This window comes from Molossus molossus, unplaced genomic scaffold, assembly GCF_014108415.1.
Source record: "Molossus molossus isolate mMolMol1 unplaced genomic scaffold, mMolMol1.p scaffold_m16_p_13, whole genome shotgun sequence".
Taxonomy (NCBI): domain Eukaryota; kingdom Metazoa; phylum Chordata; class Mammalia; order Chiroptera; family Molossidae; genus Molossus; species Molossus molossus.
This window is the reverse complement of record NW_023425348.1, coordinates 79,727,486-79,744,390: the sequence shown is the minus strand read 5'-3', so window position 1 is coordinate 79,744,390 and position 16,905 is coordinate 79,727,486. Positions and strand designations below refer to the sequence as shown.

Genomic DNA, 16,905 nt, shown 5'->3' with positions numbered 1-16,905 from the left:
TCTGCACAGCAAAAGAAACAATCATCAAAATGGAAAGGCAACCCACTGTATGGGAGAACATCATTGCCAATGATATATCAGATAAAGGGTTAATTTCCAAAATATATAGAGTGCTCATACAACTCAACAAAAGGAAGACAAAGAACCCGATTAAAAAATGGGCAGAGGAGCTGAATAGATACCTCTTCAAACAGGACATACAAGTGGCTAAGAGACATATGAAGAAATGCTCATCATCACTAATTATCAGAGAGATGCAAATTAAAACAACAATGAGGTATTGCCTCACACCGGTCAGAATGGGCGCCATCAACAAATCATCAAACAACAAGTGTTGGCGAGGGTGTGGAGAAAAGGGGACTCTAGTACACTGCTGGTGGGAATGCAGACTGGTGCAGCCACTATGGAAAACAATATAGCGTTACCTCAAAAAATTAAAAATTGAACTTCCATTTGACCCAGTGATCCCACTTCTAGGAATATACCCTAAGAAGCCTGAAACACCAATCAGGAAGAATTTATGTACCTCCATGTTCATAGCAGCACTATTTACAATAGCTAAGATCTGGAAACAGCCCAAGTGTCCATCAGTAGACGAATGGATAAAAAAGCAGTGGTACATATACACAATGGAGTACTATGCAGCTGTAAGAAAGAAAGATCTCTTATCCTTTGAGATGACATGGAGGGACCTGGAAAGTATTATCCTAAGTGAAATAAGCCAAGCAGAAAAAGACAAATACCACATGATCTCACTTTTATATGGAATATAATGAACATAACAGTCTGAGGAATACGGTAGAGCCAGAAACATGGAAGTAGGGCACAGACTGACAACCCTCAGAAGAGGGGGTGGGGGTTGGGAAGAGATAAACCACAGAGCTTATATGCATGTATGCATAACCAATGGACACGGACAACAAAGCCGGGGATGGGGGGTGGGATGGGGGGTGGGGTGGGAAGGAGGGTGTCAATGGGGTAAAAAAGGAGAAACATCTGTAACAAAAAATTTTTTTTTTTTTTTTAAAAAGAGGCTACATACTATATAATCCCATTCTGTGACAATGTGTTAAAGGAAGAATGAGGGAGAACAGGTCGTTTGTTGCCAAGTGTTAAGGATGTGTTTGACTACAAAGGGTGTCTCTAGGAGGGAGTCTTTTGCGGGTGATGGAAGTTACGTAGCCTGTTGTAGAGGCTGCGTGACTCTATGCATTTGTCAAAATTCACAGAACTGTACACCAAAGAGTGAATTTCATTGTATGTAAATTAAAAAACAACCCAAACTCCCAAACAACTGCTGAGTGTTTCAGGAAACTAAACACCAAGCTGTTAAATGGGGCAGCAAGGAATACACGTGTTAATTTGTAGATGACCCATTAGTGATTAAAGGCTCATTGCATTCAGCAGCCAATGAGCTTGCTCTCAAAATACATCTGATAAAACTGTTTGGAATTAGCTGGACTCCAGCTGCATAAAGGGCAGAGCTCCCAGGTGTCTGATGGCTCCTCTGCTTCTACTGACGTGGTCTGTGCTCCAAGGTCAGTGACCAGGTATTTGAGATGACTGGTGTCTGACCGTGTTCTTGGGAAGTCTACGGAAATTCTGTCTTCAGGGGAGCCCTGTCCCAAAGGGAACACCCAAGTTTACACTAACTCTCACCACGGTTCCCTATGAGCTTCCTTGATGAGCTTTAGAATCAGTGCTAACCTGAGGGGCCGCGACCTTGTGGCTCAAGTTACTCTTCCTCTTCTGGGTCAATTATACACCCGACTCCAACATCTGCTGACTGTGCGCCTTTCCTGGTCCTGATAATTATTAGAATTACCATGCTAGTAAGTGCATCAACTATAAAGCCTGGTGATGGCCTCTTTCTGCCCTCCCCTTGCTGTTGTGGAAAGAAAGAGAAAGGCAGCCTAGGACCTGAGATCAGAGCAGTTACAGGCAGGCTCCATGGCTGTCCCAAATTAGCGGGGTTCTAAAGAAAAAGCACACTGCAGACGTTTTGCGCATAAACAATTTTTATTTTTGTTCTCAGTATGTGCCCTTGGAGATTCCAAAATGTCTGGAGTTTCTGTCCTGGGACCAGAGGTAACAGCATTGCACGGAAACACTGACCCTGGCTCCCACTCTCCCCAGGAGCTGTTTGAAGGCCCAGGGACAGGGAGAGGCTGTTCACGCCTTATTCCAAGATGGGTAACACAGTGAACAAATAATTAGTAAAACATAGACTCAGGCTGTAGAGGGCTTCAAATATACACATTCTATATATATAAACCTGTTATGTAGGGTCTCAACTGATTGGTTTCCGTGTGATCTGTAATGAAAGTACAAATGATACAGATGTTGTACACTGCTGATTTCCCCTTCTCAGCTCCCCTCCCCCCACATGAATAACATTACAAAGGTCAGGTGATCCTAAAGGTTTTTGTTGTAAATATTTTGTTTTAAAAATCATTTTCCCCTTCCTCCCCTGCAAACTATCTCTGAGAGCTAGTGACGTAGCAGCACGGAACGGACAAGACTGGGCAGCACGGAGGTCTAGGCAGAGCGAGGGGCTGCTTCTCCCGACGGGCACCGGCGGCTGCATTCACTACGGGAGGCTGCGCAGGGGGAGGGCGTGCGTGCGGCCTCCGCCGGCCGCGGGGCTGGCTGGCCGCTGGGAGAGCCTGCGGGCCCAGCACTGGAGGCAGAGCGGGCTCCAGAATGTCTTGGCTCAGTATTTACACAGTATCTTTAAGCTGCGTTTCCTTTAAGAAATCGGAGGCTGGCTGGGCGAAGGAGCTTAGAAACGAAACAAACTGATTCCCACATATGTAAAAGTCCTGTTATAAGTCTTACTCGGTTATTTCACACATCATTAAAAGTAGATACCGACAATGATTGTTTCTTTTCTCGTTCTTTTCTAGGAGCATGAGGAGAGAGGAGGGTGCGCTACGGAGAGCGTCGGCCCTTCTTCAGCATCAAGTGGCACTGGATGGTCTGGATCCGGTTCTTGGCCGGGACGAACTCGGGCTGCAGCTTCAGAGTCGATTCGTACCACACCAGGGCCTTTTCGAACTCTTCCTGCAGGGCAAAGGGACACGTGTGAGGGGTTCTGCCACCAGACTAGATATGCATGGCCCCCCAAAGCACCTCTGTGCTAGTGACAACCTGCAGTGTTGATGAATGGATCTAAACTGCGGAGAAAACTGAGGCGTGGGAGGAAACCACACCTCCTCCCCAGCGGCAACATCGCGAAGAAAACCAGGGCAGCGCCCAGGAACCAAGGGGACCGGAGCTCATTTCCAGAGGTCTGACCCAGCAACACCAGCACTCGCGGTAGCAACAGGAACTATGTCACTGACTACCTGTGTGCGTCAGGCCCGGTGCTCGCTGCTTTATGTTCTTCCACTTAACCCCACGGAAGCCTCTAGAACGACGCCTGACACATGCTCACTAGGCATCTGCCTGAACATTCTACTGCGGCTGGAGAGATGGAAGTCAAGTCAGGGATCTCAACGAGACCTGCACATTCTAAGTGGTTTTTTTGTCCCTAGCATTTAAAAAATGGTCACGGTTTGGAAATGATCACTGCCATACTGAAGGCGTTTATCTTGTGCTTAGACTATTACTCTCAGAGAAGAGTCCAAACCAGTGGGCTAAACGACTCCTTCCAGCCAAATGAGAGAAAGACTTCCTCATTCAGGGTAGAAAATTTCACATCTGTTGGGATGAAAACTGATTCTTCAGTTTAAGAAGCAGAGGGAAATCGGCATACTGAGCAATACCTATCTGGCCACATGACACTTCCTGCCTTTGAAGTCAGGGACCACACATGAAACTCCGCCTGAAGCTGCTCCTTCTATAAACCTTCACGGAGCACCCCCAGGACAGCCCCACGTTGGGTCACCGAGATTTAGATGGAAGTGGATGACATGATTCTCATGTTAAATTTGGCTATGACAGCTTCTGGGGTAGCCCTGGAATTTTAAGTTCTGAAATCAGTCCTTGTTTCTGACCAGCATGAGGGTCCTGTGCCATGAAAGCAGCGCAGCCCGTGGTCGCTGAACGCCGGGTGAGCGCCTGCTGTGTGCAACACTGTGAAGGGCTGGAGGGGGAGACGGAGAGGAGTGTTGTCCCTAAGGTGCTCCTCGTCTGGGGGAGACCGGCACTCAAACAAAAGTGATAAAACAGGCAAAAGCAGGGCAAGAGAAATACGCACAGGGCACCATGAGTGCAGGGGTGGTACCTAGACCGGATGGAGGGTGCAAGTGTGCATGTGTCCACGCGGGGCGCTAGGCAGGTTTTCCGGAACAGGGTGTCTCCAGAAAACTGCAGATACTTAGATGAACTTCATTTACTATTTTTAAAAACTCAGGAACTCCTTATCCATAAAATATATGTTTGGTAGAGTTCGCAATTTTGTACACAGCACTTACAGGAAGCTGGAGGACACAGTCAGATAAATTTGAAATCAAAGCTGTAACTGACAGGACAGAATTGGGGTGCTCTGCCACACCCAGCCTCACCATTGCCACGTAGACGTTGCCCAGGGTGAAGTGGTTCACAGCAAAGTGGGGCGCGATCTCTACCGCCATGGTGGCCACTATGACGGCGTCGTTCCAGAGCTTGGCATTGTGCAAGATGTTGGCCAGGCTAATCAGGGGTACGTCCTGGACAGGAAGGAGAGTGGTGGGAAGGGAAGAATATTGCTTTTTGAGGTTTCGTTCTTGATTTTTGTGATCATAAGTGATGCAGCTGGTTTTTCTGGTAAATGGTGTAGGGCGAATCGGTGTGCTCGCCTTCTGCTTGCTGCTGGCCTGTGACAGGTAAGGAGCTTGCACCGTATATAAACCAATGCATTCCTTCTTGCACTCAGAAAGTCTTGCCTCAAAAACCAAGCCATCAGCCCTGGTCGGGCAGCTCAGTTGGTTAGAGCGTTGTCCCGATACGCCAAGGTTGTAGGTTCGATCCTTGGTCAGGGCACATACAAGAAGCTACCAACAAATGCATCAATGGGTGGAACAACAAATCGATGTTTCTCTCTCTCAAATCAATCAATAAAAAAAATTTTAAAAACCACAATAAACAAACAAAAAAACAAAACAAAAATGTGAGCTGAGTAAACAACCCTGCTGAGTGGATCTGTTGGTTTACATTCTGGGGCGAGCTCCTTGCCTCGCTTCAGATTGGTAATGAATAGTCCATGGACTGACACCTGGCCACAGACCACACCCCGAGTCACGCTGTCGTGGAGCAAAAGTGTTTTCTGCAAAGACTACCGCACCATCTGAAGCAGGGGCTAGCAAACTTTGGCCTGTTTTGGTAACGTTACATGGGCCACAACCATCCCCATTCCTTCGTGTATTTCTGTGGCTGCTGAACGTCACCACGGCAGGGCTGAGTAGGGGCAACACAGGCTGTCGACCTGCCATGCCTAAATTCCTTACCGTCTGGCCCTTTGCACCAAAAGTTCTCTGACCCCCGATTTAGAGCCTTGGCCCTTCCCCATTACCTGGCAGTAGAGCACAGAATGATGGGTTGGACAAGTAGCAACATTATTATCACCACAAATATTTATTCCCTTTACATGTGTTACCTGGGCAATTATCTATATCACACTGTACTCGTTTCTGTAGGAGATACAGAAGAAATGGGGGGGGGGGCGGCGGCGCCTTTGTCCTAACTGGGCACCCAGGAGCGTGCACAACAGTGTGTGAGGTCGCAGAGTTTAACAACGTGCCTTGATCACAAAGCTGGCGAGAGGAAGAGCTGCATTCAGAGCTCAGCAATACCCAGGGGGCAGCCGGTGCCCCTCTGCCTTACCCTGTGGCCGGTGAACAGAGACATCAGCCTGTTTAGGAAGTACGAGATCTGGAGATTAATGCAGATCTCAGCACATGCAGGTCCAAGTGTGCTGTTTAAACACCACATTCTCAGTCATCATAACAACGGGCTTTTTGGAAAAGATTAATGTTATAGAGGGTCAGCTGCAGCTGCTGTGTGTGTGTGTGTGTGTGTGTGTGTGTGTAAAAGGTACAGTCGGACGAAGAGCAGGAACTGGCTGATGTACATGAAGAAATGGAATCTGCCTCTGTTCCTGTGTCTGGAAGCAAGCTAGCATCAGGAGGGTAAGCAAAATAAATATACTAGCCTCCAGGCCCAGAGGGTTGGCTACATCCAGTGGCTTCTAGGGTGGTGGCCTGCCTGGGCCAGTGTTTGCTGCACGCTGGGTGGCTCTGCCCACGGCAGAAGGGTATTAAATGATGCCACCTCTTGCAGCAATCTGGAAGCCCTTCCCTCGTGTCCCCACTGCGGAGGTAGCAAAGGCATGATAGTGGGTGTAACTCACAGGCCTTTGGGGTGGCATAAGGGCGGTCACAGACTCTTCTGCCCTCACCTAGATATTTGCCACTTTACTGGCTGAGTAAGTCGATACCTCAGAAGAACCCACTGGGCAATGGAAAGGACCAAGGGACAGAAGCTCCCCCGTTGTGAGCCCCACGCACCTTCATTTGGTGGGGAGCGTAGTGGAGGGCCTGGCGGAGGCAGTCGATGGCCTTCTTCCCTTGGCCTCTCACTCTCCAGTAGAGGGCCGCCATGCTCGAGAGGACCCAGGACGTCTGGTTCTGTGAAGGAACAGCCAACTAAAGTTATGTCTCTTAAACAACATTAATCTACTATCAAGACTGAGGACAGGAACATGAGTTAGCGACCCCTCAGCTGAACACTGCTAGGCACCGGCACCCTGCTATGCCCATGCTCATCCTCGCATTACTCCTCATGACAGTCTCACGGGCTTCATTCTGCTGTTCCAGCCTTTTTATTTATTTATTTATTTATTTATTTTAATCCTCACCTGAGGACATTTTTTTTTTTGCATTTATTTTTAGATAGAGCGGGAGGGGGAGAAGGAGGGAGAAAGAGAGAAACATCCACGTGAGAGAGACACATGGAGTGGCTGCCACCCACATGACCCCAACTGGGCCCGGGGACAAACTGCAACCGAGGTACGTGCCCTTTGCGGGAACCGAACCTGGGACTCTCCGGTCCGCGGGCCAACGCTCTAACCGCTGAGCAAAACCAGCCAGGGTCCAGCCTTTATATAGATGAGACAACTATGATTCAGAGAGGCTGGGTATCTTTTCCAAATCTACTCAACTACTACACAGCAGAACTAAAATTTCACATCCGTGTTCTTTTCCATTTAAATTTACTTAACTTTTCAAACAGGTAACTCATTTATTCACGTCTCAAAAACTGGAAATTATACAAAGTTATACAGTCAAAAGTTTCCCTCCCATCCCTGTCTCTACTGTATATCAGTAAACACTATTTTTAGTTTCTTATGCAATCTATGATTCTCTGCTTTATACAAGCAATTATGAACACAGACTTATACTCCCACTCTTTTGTTATATTACTTATTACTGATAAACCTGCACTTTGCTTTTTCATCAAACAATACACCTGAGATGGAGAAAGGCTCCATCACTATGAAAAGCCTCCTCATTCTTTTGTCATCAACTGCATAGTATTTCATTGTATGGATGCACCGTTAGTTAGTAAACAAAATCCTTATTAATGAATAATCCTCTCTTCCCCCGTTTTTGCTATTACAAAGAATGCTGTACAAGTAACCTGTCCAGGTGTCATTTCGCATCGGTGCAGGCGCACCTGCAGGATACATGTCCAGGTGTGACTGCCACGCCAGGGAATACACACTGTCATTCTGATAGCTATCACTACACCGTCCTCCACAGGATCGTACAGTTATTTATTTTTTTCCTCACTCAAGGACATTTTTCCATTTTTTGTTCATATAGAGTGGGAGGGAGAGAGAGGAAGAGAGAGAGAGAGAAACATCGATGTGAAGGGACACATTGAGTGGCTGCCACCTGCACGACCAACCAGGGCTGGGGACAAACTGTAACTGAGGTACATGCCCTTAGCGGGAACCGAACCCGGGCCTCTCTGTACCGCAGGCCGACGCTCCAACCGCTGAGCCAAACCGGCCAGGGCAGGATCGTACAGTTTAATCTCCCACCAGAAATATGTGTCCCTGCTTCCTTACAGCCTCACCACAGAGCCTGTTAATAAACCCGTGCATCTCTGATAGGTGAAAACGCGGATTAAATTGGTATTTCTTATTATGAATGGAGCTGGTCATCATTTCATGTTTTACATCCTTTTGTACTTTTCTGTGAAGTATCTGTTGTTATATTTTGTTGATTTTTTTTCTGTGAGGTTTTTATCTTATCCATTTGAAAAAGTTCTTTATATATTAGATTGGTCCGTTGCCTGTGTTATGAATTACAGATGCATTCCCTTGAAGTCCGCCTTTGGACTTAAGTGCTTATGAGATGTTGGTTTTGATTTCTACACAGTGCAGTGTATTAATTTACTTCTGGTGACTTCTGGATTTTCAGTGGTAGTTAGGAAGACCTTGCTTACTTCAAGGGTTATCAAGAAATTTTACAGAACTTCTTTTTTTTTATCCTCACCCAAGGACATTTTTCGTTCAGACAGAGTGGGAGGGAGAGAGAGGAAGAGAGAGAGAGAGAGAGAAACATCGATGTGAAAGGGACACATCGAGTGGCTGCCACCCGCACGACCAACCAGGGCCAGGGACAAACTGCAACTGAGGTACACGCCTTAACGGGAACCAAACCCAGGTCTCTCCGGTCCGTAGGCCAACGCTCTAACCGCTGAGCCAAACCGGCCAGGGCTATATTTTTGTTTTAAATCTTTTTTATTGATTTTTAGAGCGAGAGAATGGGAGAGGGAGAGAAACATCAATTGGCTGCCTCTTACTGGGGATTGAGCCCACAATCTGGGCATGTGCCCCAAATGGGAATCAAATGGCAAATTTTCAGTGCACAGGTTGATGCCCAACCAGTTGAGCCAAACAGCCAGGGTTCTCATAATTTTATTTATGTGTTCTACATAGTAATCATTGTAGGTTAAATTTGTTATAAATATTTTCTCTCACTCTGGCTTCTCTTTAGTTTAAAAATATCTTTAATTTAAACCAATGGACACAGACAATAGTGTGGGGAAGGCAGGAGGGGGTCCTCTGTAATACTTTCAACAATAAAGATAAAAAAATATTAAACTTTAATGTAGTTGAACTTAACATTTTCTTTATATTTAGTGCTTTTATTATCTTCTTTAAAAAATCTTTCTGTACTCCAATGCCAGAAAGAACATCTCTCACATTTTACTTTAATTTTTAAGGTTTAGTTTTTGATACCTGAGTCCTTAGTTCACATGGAACTGATTTTTGTGTTAGATGTGAGGTGAGGATTGAAATTAACTAAGCAATTGCCCCAGTACAGCTTCCTAAACAGCCCTTCTCTTCCAATTGATCTTTCATAGTTGTATGTATGAGTCCGTTCTGGGCTATTTAGTTTCACTAGTGATTTTTGTTTATTCTGGATCAAATGGCATAATGTCTTATTTTACAATTTTTCATAAAAGTAAGGCAATTCCACAACCTTATTCTTCTTTTCAAGAGCACCATGTCTATTTCTTCCCCTTCTATATTAATGTAAAAATCTGCTTTTCAAGTGCCATAAAAATACCTGCTGGTGTTTTATTATAATAGCAATGACTCCATACATCAAATTGAGGAAAGCTGACATGTTTATGATGTGTGTCTTCTTATCTGTGAACATTATATTCCTCTATCTTTATTTAGGTCTTTTAAAATGCCTTTCAATAAGGTTTTATCACTTTCTTCACACAGACCTTACACATATTTTTGTTAGATTTATTATCGGGAACTTAATATTTTTGTATCAGTGCAAATATATTTTAAAAATTATTTTTCTTTCAGTGTAAGGTTGAAAGGAAGTGGTGATGGTGGGCAATCTTTTTCCTTATTTCAAAAACTTATTTTAAATATTTCCCTGATTAAGAATCATCTTTGATATAGATGTTTTGTCGATTCTTCTCCTCAGATTAAGGAAGTCACTGTCTATTCCAATTTGCACTAGCTTGACATCTTGAATGGTACTGAATTCTATCAAATGCAATCTACTTAAATGATTTCATAACTTTTCTGGTGCATGTAATTTAAGATATTCCAAAAGTTAAATCATTTTTGTATTTCTGGGATACACCCAACTTGGTCAAGGTACATCTTAAAAAAAATGCAGCTGGATTCAGTCTGTTAGTATTTTGCATACGGTTTTGATACCTAACTTCATGAATGAGATTGACCTATAATTTTTTCTCATAATGCCTTTGTCTAGTTGTGTTTTCACTCTAGGGAGGTACACACCTGGTGCTGTTGTGGATTCCTCCCCACTAGCCTTCCGAGTGCAATCCCCAGCGAGGCCGACTGCGTGTTAAATGTCCGACTGGACCTAAGACTGCAGTGGCCAGCAACTCCCTTACGCCTTCTGTATCACTGCTGTCATGAATTTTAACCTCAGCAGACACTACTGTTATTATTTTGTGTAGTCATGCTCTTTTATATTTAATATTTACCCTTCCTGTTGGTCTTCATTCTTTTCTGTATTTCTGAGTTTCCATCTGGGATAGTTTTCCTTCTGCCTAAACAAATCCCTTTAGTGAATTTTAGTTCAAGTCTGTTGGTAACATACATCTTTCAGTTTTTGGTGGTCTAAAATATTTATTTAACCTTCATTTTAAGAAACAGGCATGATCTACATAGAAATGCTCAGCTCTTAAGTGTAGTATCTAGTTTTGACTGTTACCTAAGACGCCCAATACTCCACAAAGGCCTTTCAAGCTGCTTCCCTGTCAGCCCTTCCCCACCACGAAGACGTCGCTGACCTGATTTCTATCACTACGGCTTAGTTTGCCTGTGTTAGAATTTCACAGAGTTGGGATCATTCACTATGCACATTTTGGTTGCTCAGCATCTTCCATGAGTATATTTTTGAGTTTCATCAACATGGTTGTTGGTGCTTTCCTGTCGAACAGCACCCACTGTATACATACACCGTTGTTTCTCCATTCTTCTATTCGTGGGCATCGCACTGTTCCAGGTATTCTGGCTATTATGAACAAATCTGTTGTGAACATTTTTTTAACCAAGGATTTTGTGGGCATATGTTTTCATCTCTCTTTAATAAACAGCTAGCAGCAAAATTACTGGGTCATATATGCTTAACTTTTAATAGACTACCAAACTGTTTTTCAGAATGACAGTACCATGTTATACTCCCACTACAAATCTGAGAGGTCTGGTTGCTCTGCATCATCACTAACACGATCAAGCTGTCATTTTAGCCCTTCTAATTCTAGTAATGCTGCTTGCTTCAAGGGTTATTTTTTCTAACAAGGATTTAGCTCTATCAGTTTTCTTTTTTTCTTGTTTGTACAGTATATTATTTTCCATCTTTGTACTTGCAACCCTGTTCCCTAATATTTAAAGTGTTTCTCTTATAAGCAGCATATAGTTGGATTTCTTTTTAAAAAATCTATTTCACGCTAAATGCTTGAATTATATAATCCTTTGTCCTTAACTACTGATATACTTGGCTCTACATTTACTATTTGTGTTCTATTTTTATGTGCCTTTGCGTTTCATGACTTTCTTTGGATTAATCAAATGTTTCACATTATTCTATTTTCCTTCAATTAAATTGCATTTTAATACCATTTTTAGTAGATTGCAGCTTAAAACATGCATTCTTACTTATTACAGTCCAATGCAAATGATTACTTTTACTACGTGGCTGATACCAATTAAGCGTTAGGACTTTTAAACTCCATTTACTTCTCTCCCATCATCTGTCACTGGTACCAGGAGTTTCAGTATATATAACACTGAAGCTCCTCAGGGACTGCAGTTCTTATTTTGTCTAGTTACTGTTCATTTATATTTTCCTTTCCACTGCTCTTTATTCCCTCTTGCATGTTAATATTTCCATCTGGGACCTCTTTCCTAAAGACTCCCCCTTTTTTTTAATCCTCACCCGAGGATATTTTTCCGTCCATCTTCAGATAGAGTGGGAGGGAAGGAGAGAGAGAGAGAGAGAAACACTGATGTGAGAGACACATCCAATGGTTGCCTCCTGCATGACCCTGACCAGGGCCAGAGACTGAACTGCAAATGAGGCATGTGCCCCTGACCAGAATTGAACCTGGGACTCTTTGGTCTGCGGGCCGATGCTCCATTTGCTGAGCCAAACCAGCCAGGGTTGAAAACTCCCTTTAATTCTTATTTCAGTGCATTACTGGTGCTGCATTCTCTGAATTTCTGTCTGTTTGAACACATCTTTATTTCACTTTAATATTTGGAGGAGGCCAGCGGTGTGGCTCAGTGGTTGAACATTGACCCCTGCACCAAGAGGTCTTCAGTTGGATTCCTGGTCAGGACACATGCCCAGGTTGTGGGTCAAATCCCCAGTAGGAGGCATGCAGGAGGCATCCAGTCAATGTTCTCTTAGGTTGATGTTATTATTTCTCTCCCCTCTCCCGTCCTCTCTCTCTAAAATCCATAAAGGCAAAAATATTTACTATTTGGAGGATGTTTTTGCTGGTATAGAACGCTAGGCTTGCCGTTTTCTTCTCCCAGCTTGAAAGATGCCGTTACACTGCTTCTGGCTTCCATCATTTCTGGTGGGAAGCTGTCAGCCTCGTTGCTTCTTTGAAGGGAACGGTGGTGGATTAAAGATGGGCCCCATATTCTTTGTCACTACTAGCAGATGGGGGACATTTCCCCTGCCCTTGATTTTGAGCAGGTCCTGGCACGTCCTCAGCACATCCTCAGCACAGTGCTGAGCCGGTGCCCTGCGCAGGCTCTCGGAGGCCTGGGTGCTTCTGCCTCACTCTCACGTGTAAACAGGTGCAGCTACTCTGCTGGAGAGACCATGTGGGGAGAGAGCATTCCCAGCTGTGCCCCAGCTATTCCAGGCACTCTGCCGAGGCACCAGACGTGGGTAAAGCCTGCTTTGGTGGCCAGCCCCAGAGGAGTCTCCACATGTCTGCAATTGCATGAATGACGTCAAGTGAGACCAGAGGAAATGCCCAGCTGGGCTCAACTCAGACTGCAGAATCTTGAGCAAATAATAGTTTTGTTTTAAGCCAGTAAATTCTGGGGTGGTTTTTCAGGTGGAAACAGGTAACTGAAATAGTATTTGGTATCAAGAATGGAGTGTCGCCACAACAAAGTTAAGACACGTGGCATCAGTTTTGGGAGGGGTTGTAGACATTTGCTGAAAGAGCAGCCGAGAGATTAGTCCAGGAGGCTGGACGAGCACCGGGGAAGTCACTCCTGGAGGCTGGAAAGAGGCACTGCTGACTGTGGGCGAAACGTAGTGAGGCTGCGTCTTTCAATCTAGAAATAACACCGGACACAGCTGTGGACCTGGTGAGGAGGACTTTCAGGAAGAGTGCTGGAAGTGACAAATGGGTTTTTGAAAATCACGTAGATGGTAGAAAAAGAGAGAAGAGCTAAATAAGGAATTGTGTAGTTTTCAAGCAGATTTTAGAGAAAATGCTTTCAAGCTGAGAGTTGCAGGGCTAGAAAATGAAACTTTATCAACTGCCAGAAATAGTCCCTACTCTGGAATCGGGGAAATGGTGACATATGTCCAGATGGATTTCAGAGTTGACACGGAACAGTGACTGCTACATGCTTTCTGCTTCCTCTTTTATTTTTTAAAATGTTATTTAAAAAATTCTTTTTTAGAGAGCAAGGAAGGGAGAGAGAGATAGAAACACTGATTGCCCGCCTCCTACATGCCCTACACTGGGGATGAAGCCCGAAACCTGGGCATGTGCCCTGACCAGGAGTCGAACCGGGACCTCTCAGTTAATGGGATGATGCTCAATCCACTGAGCCACACGGGCCGGGCTCCTTCCTCTCTTCTAAACTGATGTGATTAACCTATCCCTACCATACTGCCAGGTCAGACTGGACGCTGAGTTGATTCTCTTAATCACTATATTCTTCAATATTATATAGCAATAAAGTAGAGAAATATGGAACCATAATGGAATTAATTTTAATGTAAAAATCCTCTGCTCTATATCAACAATTTTCAACCTTTTTTATCTCATGGCACACATCAACTAATTACTAAAATTCTGTGGCACACCAAAAAATATATTTTTTGCTGATCTGACAAAAAATAGGTATAATTTTGATTCATTTACACTGGATGGCTATTGTTATGTTGGCTGCTGTATTTTTTTTGACAATCTAAGGGAAAAGAAGTTAGGGCCCTGACTAAATGAGCAGATGTGGCATGTTTTAAGAATTCTTACGGCACGGAGCTGGGAACCGCTGCCCTGCACAAAGATCACACAGGCGGCAGGCGAGGTGTCTGAGAGACCCTCAGTTCGATTTTCTCTAGGCTGTACGCAAATGCAGTTTTGCAAATATTTTGTTTCACAATTTCAAAAGAAAAAGATATTTAAAACTGTATTTCCCATCCACAATCTGAAACACCAACTATTCTCCACCACTAGGGTACCTGGCTTACTTCATGTACCTGGCTTCCACAGTTCCCAGGACCACCCGTGCTGGAGTAAAGAAGAGGAAACTGATTAGGTAGTTTTCATCACAGAAGGCAAGCAGAGAAGCAAAAAATACTGACCGCGTGATGAGAAAATAATGGGAGAGTGATGGAAACATTCTGTGTTATTTCACGTTCTCTCTTTAGCTACCAAGTGCTAAGTGACTGTAACTAACAGAAGAGGTTACAGCCACTTAGTGACAAATAACCCGGAAAAGTTAGAAGGTGGCGATAGTTCCTAGCTTTCCCACAGGGTGACTTACCTTTTCCAAAACTTTGGCAATTCGGGTGCCAATCTGTTCAAGTGACTGCTGTGGATATTGGTCCTTGCCGAGATTTTGTAATACCTGGTTAGAGAGGAAGACGCAGGTCAGAGCAGTGAAATGAGCGGGTCTAGATAACACTCAGCGCTGAGCGGGGCCTATCCCGCAGCAGCAAGTTTTTCTCTGGGGTACAATCCGGGGTCCTGTTGGTGAGGCATTTTATGGAAGACACGTTTAAGGCCATTATGTCATCCCTTTATCCTCTCCTAGTTAACAAAAATTACAGACATGTGAAACACATCCATGACAGCAACATTAGAAAATAGAATAAAGAAAACAGAACCTGTTTGTTAATGTCTTTACATATTCTCCCTCTCTCAGAATATGGGATCACACTGCATACTGTCACCATTTTCACATGACATGTTCTGAAAATTTCTTCATGCCACCAAATGTATTCCTATAGATCTTTCTTAATGACGCCACTGTATACTATCTCACATCTACACCAGCATTTATGTAACAAACTCTCTACTGTTGGACATTTGTGGTTTACTGTAGGTCTGCCCTCCTCTCCTTTTTTAGAACGCCAAGAGGAGAGCTAACTGTCCCAGATAGTTCTTATAGGAGCCTCTGTCTGAGAGCAAGCAGAATGCTACCCCGAGGAGTGAATCAGAATGAAAATTTCCTGGGCATAAAAAGAAAGTGTACGCTCAGTCCCAGGGCCTGAAAGAAATCAGGTTTAGCCTAAAGTCATTGAAATGATAGCCAACCGAAAAAAGGCAACAACACTTGGCTTGGTCACTGTGCTTTCTGTTCCCAGATGCACCACAACGGAGGGGCAAAAAGCTACAGACAAGCTGAATACGACTGAGCACTCACCTCGGTTAGCTGACTCTCGCCTGTGTAGTGCAGGCTGGCGCGATTGGAAACACCATGCAAGTGGTCCAGGGTGTGCATGCTGGTGGGGAGATTGCCGTTGCAGAGAGGCTCCATCGCTGGCTGCTGGATCGGAGTGGCAAAGTCTATGTGCTCTGTGATGCTGAAAACGGAGAGGACCACGTTAGCCACAGAAAATCTGAGTGGGTGGGGAGAAAGAGCATTAATAATCACCTGATCATAAATAACTTCAATATGTTATTAGGATTGTCTGGAACCACAGAATCTCAGACTGGAGGAGACCTCCGAAGTTATTTAGTGTGATCTCTCATTATACAGGTGTAAGGACTCCAGTTTCTGGTAATAACTATCTGTTGAGTGTATGAATCAGGATCATATCCCAGACCAAAGGAGCAGTGTTGGGGTCTGAGTTCCACACTCAAAGCTTTTCCCAACCACCTAAGCATGACCCCTTTCTATGCAGCATGGAGTCTGATTTGCTCACTCCTGCTGGCCACTTTTCTCACCGGGGAGGTTTTAAACCAGGTGGGTTTTCTTGTAGGATTTCTTTTTCCAGGCTACAGATAGTGATAAATACCCACAAACTGTTTCTCTTTTATTTTCCCTTTATGCACAGGAATACACTTGTCCCCACAGAAGTTTAGATAATAAATTTTATACAAAAACAGTTATTCATCATATCTACATATAAACGTAGGTATTTCCCTTCGTGATCCCAAAGTGGTCATTTTCCTGCTATATACAGGCTAACCGTTATACACTGACATATATACCGATATGGCAAACTGGTATTGTCAAATTTTATTTCTAGCGATTTAGTACCAGGGCTATCATAATTCACAAAATACCCAGTCCCACTATTATGGTGTTCATAGTCTCATGAGCGACTTAACTATTACAGATGTGACAAGTTAGAAAAGAAAAAACATGGTACAATGTCAGTGCTACACTACAAGAGGGTATCTATCTCCTCTCTGCTGATAGAGGAGGGAGTGGTCAGTGAAGGACTCCCTGAGGAAGGAGGATCTAAGTGAGACCAAAAGGATGAGAATGCACCAACCAGGAAGGAGGTGGGGAGAACAGAGACAAAGGAGACACCAGTGTGAAGGCCCTGACAGAAGAGAGGACAGAGCTGCAGATGGAAAGAAACGCAGAAATAGATTTACAATGTAGATCATTGTAAATAGCAGTAGGAAGTAGAGCATTTAAAAATTATTTTGTTTATAGTTGAGGAAGAATTTCCAGCACTATGCAGAGAATGGACT

General features: G+C 44.1%; 1 protein-coding gene across 2 annotated transcripts in view; it reads right to left on the bottom strand.

Moving 5' to 3' along the window:
- Window positions 1-2,000: 2,000 nt before the first annotated feature.
- The window catches only part of TTC17 (tetratricopeptide repeat domain 17), a 97,408-nt gene continuing 82,503 nt past the window's right edge, over window positions 2,001-16,905 (bottom strand). The window contains exons 21-25 of one of the 2 annotated variants that reach the window (XM_036258010.1): window positions 15,623-15,782; window positions 14,741-14,824; window positions 6,489-6,608; window positions 4,509-4,652; window positions 2,001-3,063 (exon numbers count right to left, since the gene is read on the bottom strand). In XM_036258010.1, coding sequence (XP_036113903.1) covers window positions 2,932-3,063; window positions 4,509-4,652; window positions 6,489-6,608; window positions 14,741-14,824; window positions 15,623-15,782 — 640 coding nt within the window. In that variant the 3' untranslated portion in view covers window positions 2,001-2,931. The remainder of the gene's footprint in view (window positions 3,064-4,508; window positions 4,653-6,488; window positions 6,609-14,740; window positions 14,825-15,622; window positions 15,783-16,905) is intronic. The other variant, XM_036258011.1, reaches the window with a different exon arrangement.